At 30.4% G+C, this 24,514-nt stretch overlaps 2 protein-coding genes across 2 annotated transcripts; both read right to left on the bottom strand.

The window, feature by feature from the left end:
* Nucleotides 1–1,025: 1,025 nt before the first annotated feature.
* LOC105363553 (ral GTPase-activating protein subunit beta) lies at nt 1,026–18,625 on the bottom strand. The gene is made up of 20 exons (XM_011501284.1): nt 18,511–18,625; nt 17,861–18,121; nt 15,981–16,082; nt 15,489–15,629; nt 14,937–15,184; nt 14,624–14,854; nt 14,278–14,428; nt 14,101–14,211; nt 12,596–12,736; nt 12,173–12,333; nt 11,473–11,646; nt 10,390–10,799; nt 9,583–10,003; nt 8,865–9,171; nt 8,016–8,273; nt 6,623–6,872; nt 5,755–5,865; nt 1,784–1,874; nt 1,206–1,338; nt 1,026–1,144 (listed from the first exon to the last, which is right to left on the bottom strand). Exons 1-20 carry the CDS (start codon nt 18,542–18,544, stop codon nt 1,026–1,028), a joined length of 3,855 nt encoding a protein of 1,284 aa, XP_011499586.1. The 5' UTR covers nt 18,545–18,625.
* Nucleotides 18,626–18,716: 91 nt separating this feature from the next.
* Nucleotides 18,717–20,397, bottom strand: LOC105363552 (ral GTPase-activating protein subunit beta-like). Its single transcript, XM_011501282.1, has 4 exons — nt 20,128–20,397; nt 19,371–19,791; nt 18,779–18,993; nt 18,717–18,731 (listed from the first exon to the last, which is right to left on the bottom strand). The coding sequence occupies exons 1-4, from the start codon at nt 20,161–20,163 to the stop codon at nt 18,717–18,719; spliced, it is 687 nt and encodes a 228-aa protein (XP_011499584.1). The 5' UTR covers nt 20,164–20,397.
* Nucleotides 20,398–24,514: the final 4,117 nt, after the last annotated feature.

Raw genomic sequence — 24,514 nt, 5'->3', positions numbered from 1 at the left:
TTATTATATTATTAAAGTTCAAATATTCCTGACACTAGAGACAATTTTCTTCTACAAATAATTACAGCATAATGTTTTTATATTAGTAATTATATATTTTCAATTAATTATTACAATGATATTTTTTATTTAACAATGGTGTGGGCGTAATTCTCTTTATAAATTATTATAAAGATAGAATGAGAAAATTATTTTATACATGCTGATATATTAATATAATTATTTATTTGGTTAATTACAATTAAACAGTAATGTTTATAATAAGTTTTTTTTTCAATCCAACATAATGTAACGTAAAAATATAATTTCAATAAATTTTCTCAAAGTAGTTGAGTGAAAAAATTATTCAACGTTACTCTACGTAACAGATATTTTAAACACAATTTGAATAGACAAGTATTCTTATAAAGACGTATAAACAATGTCGATTTAAGCAATGCAATTACTGTCGTAACATATTCCACAAATCAACAAGTTCATACCTATGGCAGTATATTTTACATACAAATTAGCATCAAGATCATATAAAAAATTGCATCTTTATCGTTGCCTGTATACTCGGATGAAGAATATTCTATGTAATTGATGATTATTAGTAATTGTACTGGCAGTCTTTAAAAATATCCTCTAAGTCTGATTAGAACATTGATTAAACTAGAAATATATATATATATATATATATATATATATATATTAAAATTTCTTTTTATTAAATATATATATGAAAAATGCTTGATTTAAGAAATGCATTTATAAATATTAATTGAATTTTAAACAGAATTTTTTTTATTCCAATAAATTAAGAATAATATATCCTTAGAATTTCTGTTGTTATTAAAAATTGTATACTAGAAAAGAATTTTATTAATTATTGTAGAAAAATATTGCATAAACAATTTTACTTACATATAAACTTCAATTATGAATTGAAAAATTGGTATCGTTGATTAATTATCTCTATCTTCTCACATCTAAATATAATAATAACAATTACACGTTAAAAATTATAACTGTAAATGGAAAAATTAAGCTATATTATCTTGCAGTTTAATTAAAATAACTGATTTATGTTTTTTAGAATTTGCAATCATTTGGACTGTGTTGATATAATCATAGTGAAGTATGATATAGACATTTGAATAAGCTAAAATTAAAATGCTTTTAATTAAAATAAAATGATTAGTTTTGAATAATATTCAAATTACCATGCGATAACTCTCGAAGTTCAAAGTTAGCATTGTACCCATTGTAATTATGCATGGTTTTGAGCTTCTTACGAGTAATAAGATCAGCAACTTTCTTGCATTTGAGGAAAATTGATGCCAAGGCATGCGGCATCTATACAATTTTATAAAAATCATTTTTATAAGATCTAATGATTTTCATGATTCGTACTTTAATATAGAATTAATGAGAATAATGAATAAGAAAAAGTATTCACATATATCTATGAACTTTTCCACTATGATAGAATAACTTTTCACCAGTCCAACAAACATAAAATAAACGAAAGCAGCACGTAATAGCGATCAATCCAAATTTAAATATTGATTCTATTTCGTCGGAATAATTTATTATCTGAAAAATTAAAAAATGTCTTTATTTAACATCTGTTAAATAAATAATAATGTCCGTTTTATTGTTGATACATTTATGTTGCTTAAAATTGCACTTAATGAAAAAGAAGAAAAAGAAATATGAAAGGAACAAAGAAATATATTCTAAATATTTATATGACTTTGATCATAAATATATATATTTCAATATGTACGATATTACTTACTCGTGATCCACAAACACTTAAAATGAGCATATTCACAAATACTTGTAGTAACCATGAAATTTGGAAGTATTGTTCAATATATTCTGCTAATCTATTTTTAAAAATGAATGTATTTGTTCATATATTATTACAATTGTCCATAAATTTTAGTAGTTTTTAAAAAAAATGTTAAATTTTTTACTATAATAAACTAAATTAGAGCATATTTTATTAAAACTGCTGGTTAAAATATTTATTAAATAATCGTCGCTGAATAGTATAAAGTATGTCTATATTTTCAATAGATATATCACTAGTATTTTATTATTATATTTTGTTTATTATTTTTCTTAATACATCTCTCTAACCGATTTTCAAATTATTTAAAAAATATTAAATATGTTTCTAAATTATTTATTTACTAATGTTTTATATTCAATATAAATACTTTTATAGACAATTTTTATAGAATATGGAGAATTTTATTTAACCCCACTCTTCAACATTCATACGCGACTATTCAAACCTTTGTGAATTAATAATAATAATAATAATAATTGTTATTATTATTATTATTATTATTATTATTAATGAATGAAATTAAAAATTAGAACGTTTACCTATATCAGCTTGACTAACGACTAAGATGAAATATTATTTCAATTACACTATTATTATAAATCAATATATTTCAGTAATGACTTAATCAACTTATAATTACAGAAAGAATTTGAGTTATATATGACTATTTTTTTAAATAGAATTAATCTCTGATATATGAAATTAAACTCCCGACACTTACAAAAGTTTCGTTCAATTCACTTTGATTATTTATGAGAAAAAATTAAGCATTGACTAAATGTCATTGGAACGCGGATCTATGAGTATGGCATATCATGATTATTTCATTAATAAGGGTTATAATTTTTTTTAATATTTTCCAAATAAATATTTGAATATTTTGTAAATATCAGATGCACAAAGACTACCATATAAGAAAGTTTTTATGAAAGTATTTATGAGGTACATGGTAATTAGATTGAATAATAATTTAAATACATTATTATATTAAAAATAATTATATTTTTTATCGGAAGATAATTTTAAAGCCAATATATTATTGAGAATTACAATTATTATATAATACTACGAAGAGTATAAGAACGAATAAATGTACATACTTTATACATTCGCTATGGTAGCAGATACATTTCTTGATTTGGGTGCAAGCAAATTTATCTTGCTTATGACCATATAATTCATTAAAGAGTTTAATGTGATCTTCGCCAATTTTGTTCAATCTATAGCTAAAAGAAAATTAATATTTAATTCCAGTATTACGCCTAAACAGAAGCTTCAATGCATAAAGTCATTGGTCTAAATCTCAAAATAATACCCTAAAATTTCAAACATTGAGCAGGACGACTGTTACGTAATACGTATCCCAAGTAAGATAAAAAAGTATGACAAAGCCAGTTGCCTGAAATTCATGAAGATAGATAGGAATGTAATATTTAACTGGATCGACAAAATAATTAGCTTCTAGCAGATTTATCGGATCAGATTCGTTATTTGTATTTAATTGAAGTAATGTTTGAATAATCGGTGAACATGAAAATAATATTAATGTTGCAACCATAGCACCTGTATAAAAAAATAAATAAATAAATCTCTATATCAATGATATATAATAAAATCTGTAGATCCGTTTTGTGTAATTATTTTCATTAATTGATATAATGTTGTAAAGAAAGAATCATTCAAATAACATTACTACCTGCGTATAGTTTAGTTAATATATGTCCTTTTCTCGCATGTTTCTGCAGTATTGCATGCTCGTTTATGTCCATTATATTTTTCCAATTCTTTATCATTTGATTTAATATTCTTTTCATCTTAACGCGATAAAAGTTTTGTTAATTGCACGTATTACTCGGATGTATAAATAAAAAAAAAAAAAAAAAAAAAAAAAAAGATTAACCAAAATACCAGGTAAAAGTGCCAAATAGCGTTGAAGACGAAAACATAGTACACATAAACTATAAAAAGAACTGGTGCACAATCCAAAATTTTTTTTATATCTCCAAAAACGTCTATAAAGTACTTTACCTTATTAAGAATAACAGATAGAGTTAAAACGTCAAGTTTCATTTAAAACAATAAAAAATTTAAAAAAATCACGATCATGACAAATTTAAAACATTTTGATTTTAAATTTATCAATTGAAATTTATGATGAAATTGAAAATCCATAATTTATCATATAATTTTTCATTTATTTTGTAATGATTAAATATATTATTAATCACTGGCAAGTACTAAACTTACATAATGTTTTTATTATCAAATAAAAAATTATTGTTCTACGATTTATTGTGAAAACGTTTTTAGTATTTCTATAAATAATAAATATATCAATATTAATAAATAATAATTTTTTTAAATAAAAATCTTTGTTCTCGAGCTATTATTTAAAAAAAAAAAAAAAAAAAAAAAACAATGCTTACAAGAAATTTCTAGTAAAATAATGTTTCATCAACAAATACTTGTGAAATTGACATTAATGCTAATCTTTGTTAAACGGTGCATTGTTATATTGATAATGAATATTAAATTTAAGATTGTAATTAAATTAAACTAATTGTATACAATTTGAAGAAAATGTCACAAATAAATCGATCGAGTTGAAGAAATTAACTTTATTGAATTTTAAGTATTCAAATAATAATATACCTTATGATTACATGTACTTTTCGATAATAATAATAAGTATAGTCATCTAATGGCATTCAATTAAAAATTTATAATTGGGACATTGAAAAATTTTAGTTACTAAAATATGTTAATTTACTTCTTGCACGAAGTGTATGTAAATGCTTATCTCTCACTAATTATCAAAGAAAAGTACTGAATTGTAGAGGGAAATGAGAAAAGTTAATTCAAGGACATTAATATTGATTTACTTTGCATATTTTTTTTTTTTGTTTTGTTTTTGTTTTTGTTTTTCCTTTACAGTATCGTACCTCTAAAACAGTAGCACTGAAAATGCCAGTGAATTGAAATAATCTAATGATAAATTGAATCTTTCGATCTTGAGTAGGCCAAAATCCAACCATTGAAAGATATATTTTCAATAATCGATAATTTGGGTTATTGAAACAAGCGTTTAATGATTTTTCTACTTCTAACATAGTTTACAAAAATTTTACTGCAGCTTTATTGTATTAAATCACAGCTACTTATGCATTGAATTTCTTTAATTTAATGATAAAGACTGTCCTCTATTTATGACATAAGATCGATAGAAATTACACACTACGGAAGTTATACCTTCATTTGCATTTAATATGGCATTGTATTATCATTAATTTGTATACATATAATTTTTCGATGTTAATAAAACGTTTTCCCATAATATTAATAAACATATGCAGTCTTCTATTTAGCAATTGTTCTCAATAGTATGAATATTATATCGTAAGCAATATTATCTAAAGCATTTAAATTTATATTTAATTTATATTTAATTTATATTTACGATGAAAAATTTGTGCCGTGCTATGTTAAAATATTTTTTCTTCACTTAAGAAACGAATTTTTATTAAAAAATACTCATTGAAAACATGCTGTTGTTAAATATCCTTTATTGTAATTGTGATATAATTTAATCATATTAAAGGGAGTGAGGGGGGGGGGGGGGAGAAGGACCATCAAATACATGAACATCGATATATAAGATTGAATTAATATTTTTGTTCTTATATTTTCATTGTTAACGAATACATTTTGTATTTTGTAATGCAAGACAAAACTTTTATCCAAAGCCAATTATTTGACATTGAATGTAACATTTTCATTTGATATTCTACTACGCACAATAACAGTAGAAATAACGAAAGATTATAATCAGGTAATAAGGTAATGAAAAACTCATAATAATATTAAGTATCATATATCACATTTTATTTATAATAAATATAATATTTTACATTTGAGTGTTATTAAACAATAAAGTTAACAATTCTGGTTGTTGTAAATTTCGCTTGTACTTTTGGACCATATCTTGAATTTTTAAACGCCTTCGAACGTGTGGAGGATGATAACTATAAAAATAAAGATTCTTATGTAAAGTTAAAATGTAGTTACGGTAAAATTCGCCTGTGAAATAATTCTATTTACAAATTTTAGCTTAAAAATTAGTCGTTAATGAACGGTATTGGATTATTGTTGGAACTATTATTGGAACTAATTGGAGCGCTGGAGTATTTTTATTTAATAATTATTAATTCATGATAACGTAAGTATTTTAAAAGCCAATTTTAATAAACGACGTAGAATTAAGTAAATATTGTTGAACTTTCTACAGAAAATGATGAAAATGAAGTGAGTGAAAGAATAGAAGAAGGAAGAACGGGTGAGCGAACGGTATTAACGTATTAAAGTTAACGGTTAGTAATCGATTAGTCGTTTACTGACCAATTTTTCGAGAAAAATAATACAAGTACTATCATTAAATGGAATATTAATGATTATAAGTCAATAATGGCGTATAATGTAATTACATAAACCATTTGACAATTAATATTGTTTACTTTTTAAATATACGTATAGTAAATAAGTGCTGATTAGGTAACAGTTGACTTTGATGTGATTACTTTGGCCCCATTCAACGAAACTTTTACAAAATGTTGCTCGTTAAGAACTAAAATCAAATTCAGAATTATCTAGAAATATAGAATTTCGTATGGATGCAAAATATTGCAAAATAAGGAATAGAATATAGGGATATCATTAGAAATCGTTCTCTTCTGAAAATCATAAGAGATATGTCTTCCGCCTTCTTAGTTCCTAGTTCCTCACCTGTCGTTATCCAGTCGTTTTCTCCGACCGATGTTAAGAGCTGTCTGTCGCACCAAAGATCCCAGGGCTCGGCGCGATACGACCATCCCGTCGATCAGCGGCGTGGCGAGGTTCATCCTCGAGGTCGGTCCCTGGAGTTTGACCCTCATGAGTCCGCTGGCGAGAGCCTGAAGAAATATCACGTGCACGTCCGTGGACTGCAGAGTCCGCGAATGATCGAGGCCCGTGTGTGTGTGTGGCAACAATGCCGCTGTTAATTAACGATGCCTATTGTCTGAGATTTGCCGGACATTGTATGGTTGTTACGGTAATTGCCAATTTCTTGGCTAATGTTATTTTTAATCGCTTAGCTGCTTCGCATGTACCACGATAAGACGGCAGAGTAGACGTTACCAATGCCAATATTATCGTGTTCTTCAATTAATTCAATACAAACTGCATTTAAATATAGCATCGTGTAAAAATGCGGTATTTGAAAAGTAACACGATCATTACTAATTTAACGATGCTAATAATAATAATGCCCATCTATTCTTGTTGTTATTTATTTCTATTATTATTGCTGTTGTTGTTATTATTAATTTCTTTCGCATAATTTACATTCAAATTACAATTTATAATTTAAGACAATATATAGTTTATGTTATATTTATTATAAGTATGCTGTATCAATAAATGCATCTGAAATATTGAATTATAATATCGACTTTCCTTGTTTATTGTAAGATTCATAATATTAACGAGGTATGATAATACGTCAACGATATAATTGGTTAATGATTCTATTGAAATATCGTCCTTTAATATTAATACGACGTATTACTGATTTCAAAGCGCCTCCAATTGTTTGCAAAGTCTCAAAATTGTCTCCTCGAAAAAGAGGCGCACAATGTAGGAAATAAAGCCGTTAAGTAAATTTACCATTAATTTCGAAGTAGAAATGATATCAAATGTATTCGAGACCGAGGTATAATTTTTTTCTTATAAGTGACTCATTCGAACGAATTAATCAACGAACGTTCAACATTTTTATTTTGGTGACGAAACGCGTTGTTCTTATTTCACTGTTGTCATATGCAGAAATAACTTAGTTCAAGCCGCGGGTCATTTCGGCTTTTCTCGAATATTTTTGGAACCTTTCCAATCGTTTGAAAATAGGAATTTCTTTAAATTTTATTTTCTTTGGTAGTTTCGTTATTTTTCCAAGCATCTAAGACTCTAACGATTTCATATTTATCCACATTCAATTGGTCTATTTAAATATGTCATTAATATTACGTTCGATATTAAATTTACATTAAATAATTTAGATTTTAATTAAGATGTAATCTCGAGGGATACATCGGATAAATTGTCGTGGACGCGCGCGTGCTTTGTAAATACTGATAATTACATATAGGAAATTGGGCAGAATCTTCCAGACTCTCCAGCCACACGACCATGATTTTTGTATCAGTCTGGGCAGGGAATAGGTGCTTCGTCACTCTTCGAGGCTTTGTCGGCTCGTTTTGTTGCATTCCAATCGGCGGTGATGCCATATTAGCCGACTGTTTCTCTAAATCTAAGGACATCGCGCGAGGCTGACCGATTAGCGTCGACGAATTTGAAAAGGCAAGCGTATTGCTTGAGCCGACGCATCTCTCGAACCAAACTATATTAAAATTATAATCAATCTCTTAAAATAGAACAACCACATATTGGATTATTAGATATCACGATAAAAGCATAAAAGCATAAAAGCATAAAAGCACAAAAGCACAAAAGCATCGATATTCCTATGTTTTGTACTTCATTTGTATTAAATTAAATGGTCATTTGAGGACACATGATTTGGCAATTTATTATACACAGCCATATTATTAATTATAAGCGGTCACTATCGAGTTTATTATATTATTTATTTATTTGAGCGTATAATAAACTAATTAAAGCAATTATGTAATTGGTCATGGCCAATAAAAATTCACAAGACAGACTCTTTACTCTTATTACTGTAATTTTATTAACAAATAATTGGCGGTTATTTTTATTTTTTTATTTTTTTTTTTTTTGTTATTTTTTGTATTTTTTAAAAGCTAAATAATAGTTACGATTATGTGCCACAAGTAAAAATATTCGAGCGTGTTATAATAAAAGCTTAGTGAAGCCTTGTGCTGTGATTATTAACAAGATCGAAATATCAATGTAAAAATATCGATAGGAATAATGAGCAATGGGCGACTAATTAAGAAAATATGGATACCGCTATTAGATTGGGTGTAATGGCTTTCGGTGACTGGCTCTGGGATTACGTTGGCTGACGGAGTTGGCACGACGAAGGCCACCTCCGAGCTCACATCCGCCCAATACAGCACGTGACTGCTACCGTCGTAAAGGGAGCCACCGTGATCGGCTTCCTCGGCTTGGGGAGGACTCGAGGTTCTGGCGGACGTCGAGCGCCAGGAAGTCTCGACGTGCCCGGTCCAGCCAGCGTGCGACGATACCGACACTGGCCAGCCCAGAGATACGAGGAACTCCAGAAAATTTGGCGATACGCAACTCTCATGCAACTAAGCATAAACAATGCAATGGCGTACCATATAAATCGACGTATGTATATTATTCGTAAATCTATAAGAATCTAACGTCTCTTTTGCATTTAATGCAGTAATCCCAATAATAGAGGTACGGCATTGTTAATCATCATAATGACGGTAAAGTTTGAATGCTCGGTGAATATTTTCAGAAATTCTGTGCGAAATAATATCCTTTTTACGTATTAATGATATGCTTAATACTTGAGAAATAATAATAATATAAGCGACGTGTAAGGTCATAAGGTCTTGAGTGATAAAAAAACAAATACTTTCGTGTTTGGCAATTTGGATAAAATAACGAGTTGTATTGTATGAAAAAGGCATTTATGCAGGGGCATTAATGTTTATGCTCCAAGCTAAGTTTCGTTAAAAATGTAAACTAACCACGTTAGAAAGTATCGTTCCTGGAGTCGCTTGGCCGGATTTAACGTAGAAAATGTGAACCGTGTCGCAGGTTCTTGCACTAATGTGGTCCAAGTTCGCCAAATCCGAAGCAAATCCAGTTATCGTAGGATCGAGCGCTATAAGTCCTCCACCGCTGGCATTCATATCGTTTTGCGTTCCTGGCCCGAGTTTCAGAAAGCCAAAGTGACTGAGAAAGAGTCGTGCCGTTTGGAATTCGTGGCAGATCTTGGGAGGAGAGCACTCGCTTATTTTTTCCGACGAGACTCGATCGACGTTTTCCTTATTGAACTTGGTCTCGTTGCTAATTGCATAGTCGAGCAATTGATCCAGAATCTGATGTTCGTTTTTCATCGTCTCGTTCTCGTTCACCACTGCTTCAAGACTCGGTATTGATTCGTCTCTGCCGGAAGTACACATTAAAAATCAATTGTATGTTACTTTATAGCATTTAATGTACATACGAATAAGTATTTATCGCTTTGAAAGCTCGGGTGCTCGCGAGGATTCTTAAAGCGCTTGCGTTCCAATAGAATCTCATCGACTACGCGGGAAATAATTTCGTTGCTCGAATATCTACGATTTAAAGGCATCCCTCGAGAATCTATGAATATTCCCAGAATTTATGTAAAATATCGAATGAGTGGCAATTCGGGGGCAGTGGCATTTTCATTCGATTTTGTTCGAAGGTTACTACCATCTTTTGCAAAGGATTCTACACCGTCACGACTCTGCGACCCATCGAGCGCTCATGCAAAATTGCCATAAAATCCCTAGGGAACAACTTACACTTTACAATGGGGTATTTTGTCGACATTGTCCGGGAAGAATCTCGGTTTGTAGTCGACCGGCGGCTGTACCTCCTGGAGGGGCAGCGGTCTTCCCGGATTTGAGTTAGCGCTCCTAACGACGGAGCGATGCCTGGGAAGGTGCCTCAGCTGCATCGTCCAGGCGTGACGACCGAAAGGTCCGCGAATAAGTACCGTGACCGTGGGCTGGGGGTCCTGGTCGTTGCCCAACGGCTCCTCCAATAGAGCAAGCATCGTCGCATTATCGGCTACGAAATACCTAAAACGCTCGACAGCCGTTTCCCGGGGTACTTGACCGCCGGGCCAGCTGTTACAGTGCCGCAGAAGCGATACCTCGTCCAGGAGTGAGGACAGAGACTCGGCACCGCAGACGCTTGGGAAATAGCCGACCTTGCAAAGAACGAGCAAGAAAATCTTTTAGCCTGACAGTGTATTTCTACTAAACCCAAGTTATCAGCGACACGCATACATATTTAATTAATAATTGCAATGGAATTCTCCACATATTTTTCATAATTAATAAGTGTGAACAATAAGTTGTGCATCTTTTTCAGACATACGTTCCCAGCAAGAAATGAGCATACATGTATGTAAATATATATATATGTATGTATATCGACATGTATAGCGACAGTTGTTTAAAAAAAAATATATATATATATATATATATATATATATATATATATATATATATATATGTTCAATCACTGTCCTGTCTGTACACATTGCATGTAATTTTATATACAATAACTTAACGTGAAAATCTCAGAAATAAAATTGACTTTCCAGAAAGAAAAAAATCAATCTCTTTTCAATTTAAAATATATGTGATTTTTTATAACTTTTATAAGCATTTTAAACAACTTTTTCTTCTTTTATCTTAGAATTTTTACAGTACATATGATTGATTTTTGATAACTCAGATTTATCAAAAAAAAAAAAAAATTCGGTTCAATAATTATAGAATCTTATAAGTTATATAGCTCAATCGAGTAAAACGAATAAGTTTATGTTTATTTTCTTTTTTGTCGCGTTTACTTGTAAGCGAATTTGATTGATTTACCTGTTCGAGAATTATTGTAAGTAAAGCATCGGCTGCGTCTCTGACACGCATAGATGCAGGTTTAAGCTCCTTCTCGTCCTTCATTTTGATAGGCTCACCGGGCTTTCCGATAGATTTTGAGCCAGAAACGCCCAACTCGACAACTTCCAGAACGGTTGCTAAGCACTCCTTGTCCTATTAAATTAAATTTAAATTCAAATGTGACTTTTATTTAAACCTCTGATTTACAATCTATAAATATAGAATCTACTTAATGCGCGATTAAAGTAATCATAATGTTTGATATCTCGGCAAAATATTTATTTACTCATACATTACTATACTTTGAACATATTTGTTGAGATTTGTTGATATTTGTTTGATATTTGTTTGATATTTGTGGAGATCGATCAATTATGAAATATTACTTGTTGCTGAAAATATCATTTTCAAAATCAAATTACTTCAACACCCAATGCATTCTTACAAATGAATAGAGAGTTTATTCAATTTTTACTTAACAAATTGTTGCATCACTACAAACTTCAATGAATAACAACTTTTACGCATTAAATATATATATAAAAAAATTGTAAAAAGCACACTATAAAATGTATATAATCTCTTAAGGATGTCAAAGTTAGAAAGGTTACTTCAACAACATCATTTACTAGTTTGTAATAAAAGTGAGATAAAATTCAATAATTTTTAAGCAAATGACCTGCAAGAGCTGTGGATGCGCAGTCAACCAAGTTGTAAGGCAAGCAAATGCTGCAACAATGGTTGAATGAAGATCTTTGGAATGTGCCGGAGGAGGTCTCCAGCATTGATATGCTATATAATCGCACAGCCACTTAACCGCTCGTTTACACTCCAGTGCGTCTGCAATAGATGAATGCATTTGAAATCTTAAGATCAATATTACATTATCGATCTTTCAATTCATTGTTCTTATATGTTTGAGCGCTGCTGTGAGAAAAAAAAATGTAAACTAATTCGAACCTGTAAATTTCCTTGCTGCTTGTTGACATATAAAAAAAAAAATAAAAAAAAAAATGAAAATAATCTGATTCGATATGTGTCCCCCCCCCTATCTCCCCCTCCCCCCTCTCTCTCACCCACCCACCCGCACCTATGATTTTACCTGTTTCGCGGATTCGTGTTCGTGCCAAGCCGGAAAGCATCTCAAGGGCTGCTAATGAAATATTAAGATCTGTTTTCCAAGAGGAAATTAATCGATGACAGACTAAATATGTCGCTCGAACAAAAAGTGCATGGGCTGAATCTGCAACAAAAATTGATATCGTCTTAGAATAAAAAATTTCAAGCGATATTTCACATGGATGTTATCGAAGTAACCCTCTTTCATATTAATAGATAAATACGGAATTTACATTTGCGATAAGTACATTTTCAATCTATTCGAGATAAATTGAAATGATCAATATTAAAGTAGCGAATGAAAAAGTCTCTTGAAGTCTTACGAGTTTGAAACAAAAAGATTCTAATGATTAAACATTGTATTTATATAATTTGCAGCAGTATGTGCCCTCTGTGAACAAAAAAATAACTCGTAAAAACACAATTCACAAATAAAAGAAACGATTTTTTTTTTTTTGTTTTTTTTTGTTTTTTGTTTTCCATTATCTTTTTCAACTATCGTCAATATAAGTTCAATATAAAATGCACACCCTTAAGTAAGTAAAAGAACAACAATAAGGCAACCGAAAGCATGATTATAATACCTGTGACATATAACTTCGAGTTGCAAGGTTTGGCGTGAAAGATGAAAGAAAGCGAGAAAATAGCTAAATAAAAACATTTGCAAAATATTTACCGAATGAAACACTCTCTTCTTGGAGCATAGCAATGTCAGACGCATCACCTAGAGAGCGCAGATCACTGGATATGCTTGTCTGACTGGTCGTATCGCTGGTGCAGACTACCGAGTGATCATATACGTAGACCAATAGCAGAATGAAGAGAAATTGCGCAATGGAAGAACAAATCAAGAAAAAACAACCAAAATCAGACGGCAACCCAATGCAAAACAAAACAATGTGTGCACAATAAATTGTATTAGCAGAATTTTCATTTTATATCATTACAATGGCACACCAAGTACAATGCCCTTACAACGATATTCATCTTAAGATAATCCATTAATTTATTTTTTAATTGATTAATAAGCAATAGCTTTCTGAATTTCAATAAGAGCTCGTTTGAATTTGAGTTTACATTACTGTTTCTTAACGAATCCATCAAAATATTTATGTTAATTTTAAGCAGAGTCGTATCGTTTAATATGTAATTTGAATAAATAACTAGAATAAACGTTCATGGTAATATGAAACAAAGAAGAATTTATCTTCATTTATAAAAAAATTTTTTTTGAACTTTTTAGCATTAAAAAACGGAATAAAACTTCATTATACTTAATTGAATGCCAATGTAATGTGCATAAAAATATTTTTTAAAATAAAAAACAAAAAAATAAATAAAATACAAAAATAAAATAAAAAAAAAAAACAAGAAAAAAACAATGCAGCTAATATAAGCTTTGAAGCCACAATATAATGAAAATGAAAAATCAGCAAAATTAATGAAATATAATAATTTGAAATTTGAAACGAAATTCTCTAAGTTTACCAGATGATAATAAATTAGTTGTTGTGTCATTTGATATTGTACTATCTGGTTGAGTAACTTGTTCCGCTTCTTCAGCTGCCGCCGAATCTTGTACACTTAGTAATAAGCCACCTATAAGAAATTCCTATTGTTAATTATATTATTCTAAAGCTTAATAGCGGTTATATATAAACATACCTAAAAGCATGTGAGTATTTTGTGGATCAACTTCAACCTGCAATGCATTTATTAACAAATTCATAAGTTTCGGCTTTAATTGTGCAAATGTAACTTGAATTTTTTCTTGATTATTCGAAGTGGGCGTAGATATATCTTTGATTTGAAGATTCTGCAATTGCAAAAACACAAAAATAAAAACGATATAAGAAAGGAAAACACGTAGATTTAGATGAAAATTAAATGTATAAAAATTATTTTTTGATAAAAATACTTGGAAGGTAATTTTTCATTCGAATTGAACTCTTATATCGTGTTAAATATGATTTAATGACATATATATATATATATATATATATATCAATACCTGAAAATGTAATGGCAATGACAGCATAGATAATAATAAATTAATAGAAGATCTGCATAATTCTACTTTTGATACTGAATTTGATTTGAGTCTCAAGTCTTTTTCTGGAAGTACAATTTCTAATGCCGATAGTACTGCTGGAACTAAAACTTGTACACCATCCAAGTCGAGACGAAACAAATCCGAAGAGTTTGATAAAATACTTGCAAGTGTTTCGCCACACTCCTTCACCTAATAATTATACTTATATAATTACACTTATATACAAATAAGTAAATATAGCGAAGCATTATTTTAACGATTGATTATTTACTTCGGAAAATTTATTTATTTTTAATCCATAATTCATGGCTTGATAAAACCTTGCTAAATATACCGGCAAAATTTCCTCTCCAGTTTTTTTAGCACAAAATATTCTACATAATGTTCCCATAGCCTCGGCTCTACCAGATTCGAATCGGTCAATACTAAGCGACGGCGGAACTTCTCCAAGATTCTCTTGTAATGAGCTTGGCCCATCGACGAGTACGGACGATGGACGCTTAGGGGCATTATTCGTTTCTGTAAGAATTATTTCAAATTGTAAATTATAATTCTCCATTGCTTCCTTAATAAACTTATAATTAAGCTGACTAGAAGATTTACGCGATTTTCATTGATTATTGTATGATACGTCAAAAGTCGGTAGTTATGGAAGGTATAATTTTCACGCGTAGTAATTATTTTCTTAAAAAAATGCTTTTGATCGCATTATAATTGCGCATGCCCAATCTTACTTAATTCGTCGATGTTATTATTTTTTTATTATTATTCTTTTTAGTTTTATTTTAATTTTTTTTATTTAGCTATGCCATTTACCACTTACGGGGTAGATTTTGGGACCAGCCATCTGTGCCGACAAACGCGGCTTCAAAAAGCCACTCGCCAAATAAGTGGAGTATACTATTGCACTTGGGACGGCCCGATGCCAAGGGTGGTCTGATATCTTGATTTAACGACATCATCGCTGTAAATATAGAGACGAATAATAGTTACGAAAAGTAAATTAAAAGAATAAAGAAAGAAGCTGAGAGAAAAGAAGAATAAAAATTTTTATTAAACCATTGGCTTTATCATCAACGCACTAGACTTAAATAAAATAAAAATAATAATAATAATGTTAAAAAAAGTAAAAAAAAAAAAACGAATTTCTTTGGTTCCTGTCCTTATTATTATCATTACTTTAACTAATATGTTAAGCGATACTTGCATTGCGTTGCATTATGGCACTAAGATATGTTAATTGGACTGTTTAAATCCATGATCAAAAGTTTCATATATCCGGTACATGCAAGCGGTTCTAAGATAAAAGTCTTACAGGCTGTACTGGATGTCGAGGAAGGACCCGAATTGGAGCTCATCAACGGTGTACTGGTAACTCTGCTAGTCGTTAAGCCAATCAACGACGACTTGGGAATACCTACCGAATAGCAATATAATCATCATCATCCATCGAGGCGCTCTCGATCATCTTATCAAGTACGTTTAAAAAAGTTTCGTCAGTATGAGGTAAAAACACACTATGCTCTACGAGAATCGTGCAATGAGAATAAGAAGATAAATTGAGAGATAAATTGAGAGATAAATTGAGAGAGAAATTGAGAGAGAAATTGAGAGAGAAATTGAGAGAGAAATTGAAGGAGAAATTGAGAGAGAAACACGAAAAGGGAAACGAGTAGAGGTAGAGTTATGGACGATAAATGCGGCTCCTATCGGTCAATGAATCTTATTTCAGGGAATACCCTTGGTAACTGCGGAGGGCGTGACACTGAAGCTCTTTGCGAGCCTCCGCTGCGTGGGGGGCGTCGGCGAGTGATGCGGCTGATCCTTCAAGATGATTCTGTCGCCAGTTACGCTGGTGGAGCCGCCGCCGCCACCGCCGCAGCCACCGCCGGTAGCACCGAGACCACCCGAGCTGCAATTTCCAAGGCCGAAATTCGTCGTCATGCAGCACTCTTCCCAGCAGCAGGCGTGCGATATACCTGGAAAAAATGGCTTTTTCACCCTACCAGCCCTCCACTCCCAACTCTCCCCTTTTATTATTATTCAGGGAGTCCCGTCATTTTTCTCGAGGAGATCACACGCACGTGCAATTCAAGAGGCCCCGAGAAGATCGAAACTTTTTTACGGCACGTTCGAGCTTCAAATTCACCGGAACCCATCAATTGCTAGCGAATGGCTTTTAAAAAGAATTTCTAAAAACTTTTACGCTATCTCCTACTCCGGATTGGAAGTCGTAAATGTTTCGAATAATGTTTCGAATAATAATTCCCCTTGAAATTTACGATCGTGAAATTGGGATGATTACGAGTTTGCGAAAGATTGATTTTTTCAATCAATTAAAAAAATTCTATTCTTCGATTAATCATTAATTATTCATTAATTTACCATCCGATAGATTATAATTACTTAGATGTATAAATAATAAGGTGGCGTGTAGATAGGGACTGTGTGCCTGGTGAAGCGATGGGTTTCAACGATAGAAAACAATAGAATGATATCCCGAGGTAATAAATAGCGTTCCAACTCCTCGACGAACTACGATGATCCATGTAATATCGATTATTCGAATGATTTCGGGAAATCGGTCGATGGCTCCTCTGCCACTTTCCCAGACTCTGACCACAAGTCTTGAGAATATTCTTAAGCTTGAGCTATAGGACTTTTATGCTTGGATCCGATGGATCTTACCCTAAGTGGTAGATACAACAGGATGCACTAGGATGTAACGCTTGAAATTGACTTTCACTATCTATCCAACTCCTCACCTCACTCTGCGCATTTCATTTATTTCATATCGCAAATAGTACTTTGGATTAGAACATTACTTAATTTAAAAACTGACATCTATGTAGAAATATATATAAGTAGTAACAGAATAAAAATACAAAATCTTTGATATTATCTAAAGTTATAAAGTAAATTTTTTGTTAAGTTTTTTCTTTTGGCAACTGATTGAACCTTTTATGGTTATAGTAAAATAAAGAAGTATTATAACAAGAGGAATAAGATGATATGTATAATAAGAGATATATGTTAAGAATTGTAGAACATATGTACACATTGTGGTTGATCGTGGAAGCATTATAGAAGGTATAAAGCCTCATGCCTGTGCTCTTCAAAGAGTTAGAGTAATCACAGTTAGCTAGTGTAACGTGCCATTTATAATTATTACTAGACTCTGAGCTCTATGCATACCTAAAAACGCATCGACTTGTCCTGCGATACCCTTAATTGCCTTCAGAAATATATAAGGTAATTGCTGTAGACACGGATGCTGACATGGATCGACAACATTAGGACTAGCGATGGCGTATCTCAAAAACGCTTGTGTTTGAGATATCACGGCTGGACGACACAAATCAACCGGATCACCGATTGTACGTAGAAGCCTGTACCATGCCTGGGCAACGGCTTCGTTGGACATTGTGCTAGATACCAGTTGCGAGTCCTCCTCATCTGTGAAATGATTCATTTCTCTTATTAACAACAATATGTCAATATTGATTAAAATTTCTAATTTAAGTAAATGATTATTAAGTTAATGATTATTAATGAATATTAAGAAATATTTTAATTTATCCATTTTCATATTCTTTAAATGTTTTTAAATTTAAAAAATAGAGCAAAAGGTCTTATTGCGCACCACAACCGTTAAAATAGATTGCTTTCTGAAATAAGATTGAAAAACATTGATATATATATATATATATATATATATATTTTCTTTTTTATTATTAATGGATCTTATTAGATGCAAAAAACTGAAATACAATGAAATTGCAAAGAACAATTAGATAATTATTAGCGAAATGTGAATTTGCAATATTTAAATAAATATATCTTACTGATTTTTAGTTCAGGAAACATTGGCCCATACATAATATGTAAGAGGCGAGCAGTAAGTGCTAAACAAACACGATTCCATTGTTCGATTAAAGATAATCTGTGACGCCACCTAAAGCACGATTCCCTCAAAGTTCTCCATAATGGTGGAGATGGAAAATTGCGTTCGCACGCAACTAGCCATACCTTTTCCAACATACAGGATCGATTAGTAAATAAATAACTATAATTATTAGTTAATATTCTTTTCACGAATGAACGTTTGCAAACCTCTAAAAGTACTCCTAATACTCTTTCGCATAGCTGCTCGCCAGTGTCTTCCCTAATAGCTGGTGGTGCTAAAAGAGCATCGTTGATACCAATGAGAAATAAAAGTAAACATTCCCACGTATCTCTTTCTAACGTAGCACAGCTTCTAGAAACTTGCTGTAGCGTTCGTAAAACTCTGTGACATAATACTGCTTGTTTATTGATTGTATCTGCTGCTGCAATATATAAAATGTCAAATATTAATCAATAATTATAACGATTATTACGTGCCTCTTCTATATGATAGTAAGTATTTAGTGTTACCCAAGTCCTGGTACAAAAATGGCCAGACTATGGAAAAAAGAAGTAATTTTAACTATTTTGAAATATTGGAAAAAACCATTTCTTTAATAGTCTAGTATTATAAATATTAGGAACTCAGAGAAAATGACCAAACAAATATTATTAAATTAATAATGTAAATATGAATTTTCTTATTTATTATTACTGAGACAAAGATTAAATTATCTTTATATTCTACTTATTAACGGAACTATTAAAGAAAATATATATTCTTCCATTAAAATGAAATATAATAATATGCAATAAATACCTTCCCCCTTTCTTGGTACAAAAAGATTATGAAAGTGACTGATAATTTTTCGTGCATAGTAATTTGGATCATCGGTTATCGGTTTGGGTACCGATATTTTAGGCGATGTATATAATGCTGAAAGCCATTCGCAATAGACATTAACACAGTCTCTAATAGTATCGTGCTCTATTAAAGGCAATGAGAGTCCAAAACAAATTACTTCCATGCACCACTGCACTTCCTTATCAGTAATCAAAGGACTTGGTTCAGCTGCTTGAGCAATCCCAAGATTTGTTGCCAGTTGACGCACAATTGACAATGTTACTTCTCTACCAACACCAGGAGCAAACTTTTCAAGTACACTTTGGCTATCTTCTAATCCTTCTTGAATCAGTATACTCAGAGATGCCCACTCTGAGTACATGTTGTCCCCTATGTCCTATAAGTCAATATTATATGCCATAAGTCAGGTAATATTCTTTAAAGATGAACTAAATTTAGAAGCAGTTTTACTGTATCGGTAACTATGCCATGTAACTTCATATAGTTATAACAGAATTTAAGTAATATCGCATTTTAATTAGTAATTTAAATATAATTGAGCCTAATATCAACTATATAATCACCTTGTCAAGAACTATGGTAATGTTTAATCGAAATTGCTAAACTTTACATTATATCGCCATTCACCATAAATAATATATAAATCAAATATAACCTCTAAATATAAACAAAATACTTAAGCACACAAATGAATAAACAAGAGGAAAATTACCTTAAGATTAACACGGTTAAAAACGCCTAAATTCATAGATTAACATCTGGATTAACAGTTATAGTATTTCAAACATCGTTAAAGTATGGCGTTTTCACATTGCTCTCGCTATGTCTTTATTCATAATTCATTATGCACTCGTTCCCATGCGACTACGTGCAAGTGCACAATTGTGCACATACGTATTAGCTTTGTAAAGTACAATGCAAACTCTATCCATTTGGTTGGAGAACAAACTGAATGAAATGTTTTTCTAGCTCTCTCGCTCTCTTCCTCGCGCTTCCACTCACTTCCTCTCACTTCCTCTCACTTCCTCTCACTTCCTCTCACTTCCTCTCTCACTCTCTCTCTCTCTCTATCTCTCTCACTCTCTCTCTCTCTATCTCTCTCACTCTCTCTCTCTCTATCTCTCTCACTCTCTCTCTCTCTATCTCTCTCACTCTCTCTCTCTCTATCTCTCTCACTCTCTCTCTCTCTATCTCTCTCACTCTCTCTCTCTCTATCTCTCTCACTCTCTCTCTCTCTATCTCTCTCACTCTCTCTCTCTCTATCTCTCTCACTCTCTCTCTCTCTATCTCTCTCACTCTCTCTCTCTCTATCTCTCTCACTCTCTCTCTCTCTATCTCTCTCACTCTCTCTCTCTCTATCTCTCTCACTCTCTCTCTCTCTATCTCTCTCACTCTCTCTCTCTCTATCTCTCTCACTCTCTCTCTCTCTATCTCTCTCACTCTCTCTCTCTCTATCTCTCTCACTCTCTCTCTCTCTATCTCTCTCACTCTCTCTCTCTCTATCTCTCTCACTCTCTCTCTCTCTATCTCTCTCACTCTCTCTCTCTCTATCTCTCTCACTCTCTCTCTCTCTATCTCTCTCACTCTCTCTCTCTCTATCTCTCTCACTCTCTCTCTCTCTATCTCTCTCACTCTCTCTCTCTCTATCTCTCTCACTCTCTCTCTCTCTATCTCTCTCACTCTCTCTCTCTCTATCTCTCTCACTCTCACTCTCTCTCTATATCTCCCGCCCCTCTTTATTTCACTGTTTTTCTTTAATCATCTAATCTGAAATTTGAAGTTAAACTGAATTCCCAATAGCCATAAACGAATCGTGACTTGTTCTCCAATCCTGTTCACAAATATCTATCTAAATTAAATAATAAAAAAGATATATTGTAATCAATAATATGATGGATCACGGCTTTACAAAAAATCATTTAATTTTTTTTGGTACAATTTTTTACCTATACGTTCGAATGAATAAATGATGAATTTTGATAATTCATTGGGAAGTACATTTTTTCAATTGTATTTTATATATTTTGTATGTTGAACAAAATTACGTTATATGTCAATCGATTATTCTCTTTATAATTATATTAATATCTATTTAGAATTGATAAAATTTTGTAAAAAAACTATTACGTATGGAAAGAATTTGTATTGAGTTAAGCTGCAGAATCAATGTACGATTACAATGAAAGAATAAATTTAAGGAGAAAACATAATCATAAATAGAAAATATTTGATTTCTTATGTAAACCACTTAGATTTGTTTGATCACGTAGATGCATAAATTAAATAAATTTCTTATATTCATCTTTAATGTTTAAGAAAATAAAAATACTTTATACGAGCAAAATTTTTTTTTTTTTTTTTTTTTTTTTTTTATTTTTTATTACAATCTATTGGATATAATTTAATATATTTGTATAGAATTTTCTTTGTATATACAAATCCATTTTTTCATTTTAATAAAAAGTGTAAATGTAAAATTATTAATGTAAAAATAGTAGCATAAAAGACCATATCAATTATTTTATAATGAATATGTTATTAACATTTCCATAATATTTACAAAATTTTGAATTTTTACTTGATGTTCCTAATCCTAATAAGAATTTCTTCGTACGATCAATTAAATTTTCAAACATCGTAAAAGCAAAAATTAGCCAGAACTCTTAGGTTTGTTTCTATTATTCTCTTATAATTTATATTTCATCTTTGTTTCTTGACTTATTCTAATAACTCCACAGTTTTGTTTATGAAATTTGTAAACAATCGATACATTATACAAGAAAAAGTAGTGTGTAGTGAAACAATCGATCTCAACATCGATAACTCTATTTAGTCTAATAATATTTATTTACAATAATGGTACTTAATTAAGCAATTAATTAATTGTTAATAATACTAACTATGCATTATTGATATTGACTTTTTATTTTAAAAATTAATTTTATATGCCTTAAATAAGTTGAACACAATAAGAACGACGAACATTCATTGTACGTATTCATGTACATATCATTGACACTTCAGCTCTTCTATTATTAATTTTTCGACAAATTTTTGACATTCGCCAACTCTCAATTCCACAATGTTCTCCAATCATTTCTCTTAATATATAAATATATTATAATGTACCATACTATTAAAAAGTATTTATTACCGTATCCCCTCCAACCCTAAATCAGTGTTCTGAATAATTATATTTATATTTATCAACATCAAAATTTATAAATTATGATATATCCATATTTATGTATATAAATTATGCATAAATTATGTATAATGAGAATCATGATATTCGATTTAAATTACAATTCCAATTAATATATAATTTTTAATATTTACGTAATTAACTTTATACAATTAAAGATTGCAAGTAGCAATTTGATCTCCCTTCTAAAGCAGCTTTTAGTTGCAATTATTTATAATATCTATCGCACGTTTTAAATTAAGAAACAAGTTAGGCTTTCATTATTTTTAATAGGACACTGTTTTTTTTTTTTTAAGCGTAATTAATTTTAAAAAAGAATTTAACTATATTAATTGGAAATAATATTGTGTATATTTACTGTATTATATTGTGAAAACACCTTTAAAGGAGTTGGAAGTAAAATTATAAAATATAAAATGCCACTAAATTCAATAAAATAATGCTAACTTCTCTTTCTTTAAGATAAAAATTTCCAAAATAAATAATTATGTTTTACTTATAAAAATATGTAAATTTTTTATGCCATCAAATTTATTAAAATATTCAAAATTCTATAGAAATGAAAAATTCATATACCCTGTTTAAGAAAAAAGAAAAAAGAAAAAACTTATACAACAATGAATTTGAAGAAAAAATATTCAACAGATATTTACTTCCCCGATTAATAACAATAAAATAAGTATTAAGATAGAGTTGCTAAAAAATATTTATTTTTATGTGTGCCTTATAATCTTGAGTAATCATTAAAAAAAAGTATACAGTTAAAAGACAATCTTTTTTCATTAAATTAAATTTAATTTAAATCCTTAAATAGCAATTACATATAAACCATAAACATCAAATGTAATATTCTGCAGTTTAAAGATGACAGTTTATTTTAAATAATAATAAATTATGCAAATTTATTAATATACGAATACACAGGAAATTTGAAATTATTTTTATAAACCATTTTTATATCAACTTTGAATATTTCCACATTTAGTTTTAAAATTCAACTTTCTATATATAATTAGAAAATGTACAGCAGTGTTGATGCTATTTTAAGTACAAATGTACTGGTGGTAAGTAATGAAAACGATAATTTAAACTGTTTAAATTTCCTATAATGTAAATATACAATTAACGATTATGTTAGTTCATTGTTGTATGTGGAATGTATCATAATAATTATGATAAATATTGTAAAAGAAAAACATGTCGCTTTTGAGTTTGCACACAAACTTATCTAAAAAAATACATTTCAATTTAATTTTTATGCATATTTTGTAAATCTTAAGAATGAATAAAATAATAAATGTAATTTATATTTATTATATATTTATATTTATTGTGACGAAGTTATTTATTGAAAAGTCTGGTACTCGAAACGATGTTAATGCCTGTTAATAATGTAGTCAAGTGTCATTACTTGCACTTGTGTTAAATATAGAGAAGTTCAACTTGCCAAATGTAAATCAATATTAAGTATATTGAAGAGAAATTTTTTTATGTATATATCAGGGATATTGGTCTTTGATAAATAAATAAATGAATAACAAAAAAAAAATATATATATATATATATATATATATATATATATATAGATATATATATAGATAGAGCGAGCGAGCGAGAGAGAGAGAGAGAGAGAGAGAGAGAGAGAGAGAAGGGATGTTTTACCCGTCATGTGACAATAGAAAAAAAAGATAACGATGATGAATTAAGAGTATAGGATTAGCAGACTCGCATCTCGCGAGCCTGGGGATAAGGAATGGTAGTTTCGTTTTTCCAGGCCGTCCCTACTATAGTCAAAATAATCGCCGCCTGCATGCAATAACCAATCGTCTCTCGGCCTCTCTGCGCAAAATCATGAAATCGGCCCGAGACGTCCACACTTGCTGCACGCTAATCC

The sequence above is a fragment of the Ceratosolen solmsi genome, unplaced genomic scaffold, assembly GCF_000503995.2.
Source record: "Ceratosolen solmsi marchali unplaced genomic scaffold, CerSol_1.0 scaffold57, whole genome shotgun sequence".
Lineage (NCBI taxonomy): Eukaryota > Metazoa > Arthropoda > Insecta > Hymenoptera > Agaonidae > Ceratosolen > Ceratosolen solmsi.
This window is presented reverse-complemented; position numbering and strand designations above follow the sequence as displayed.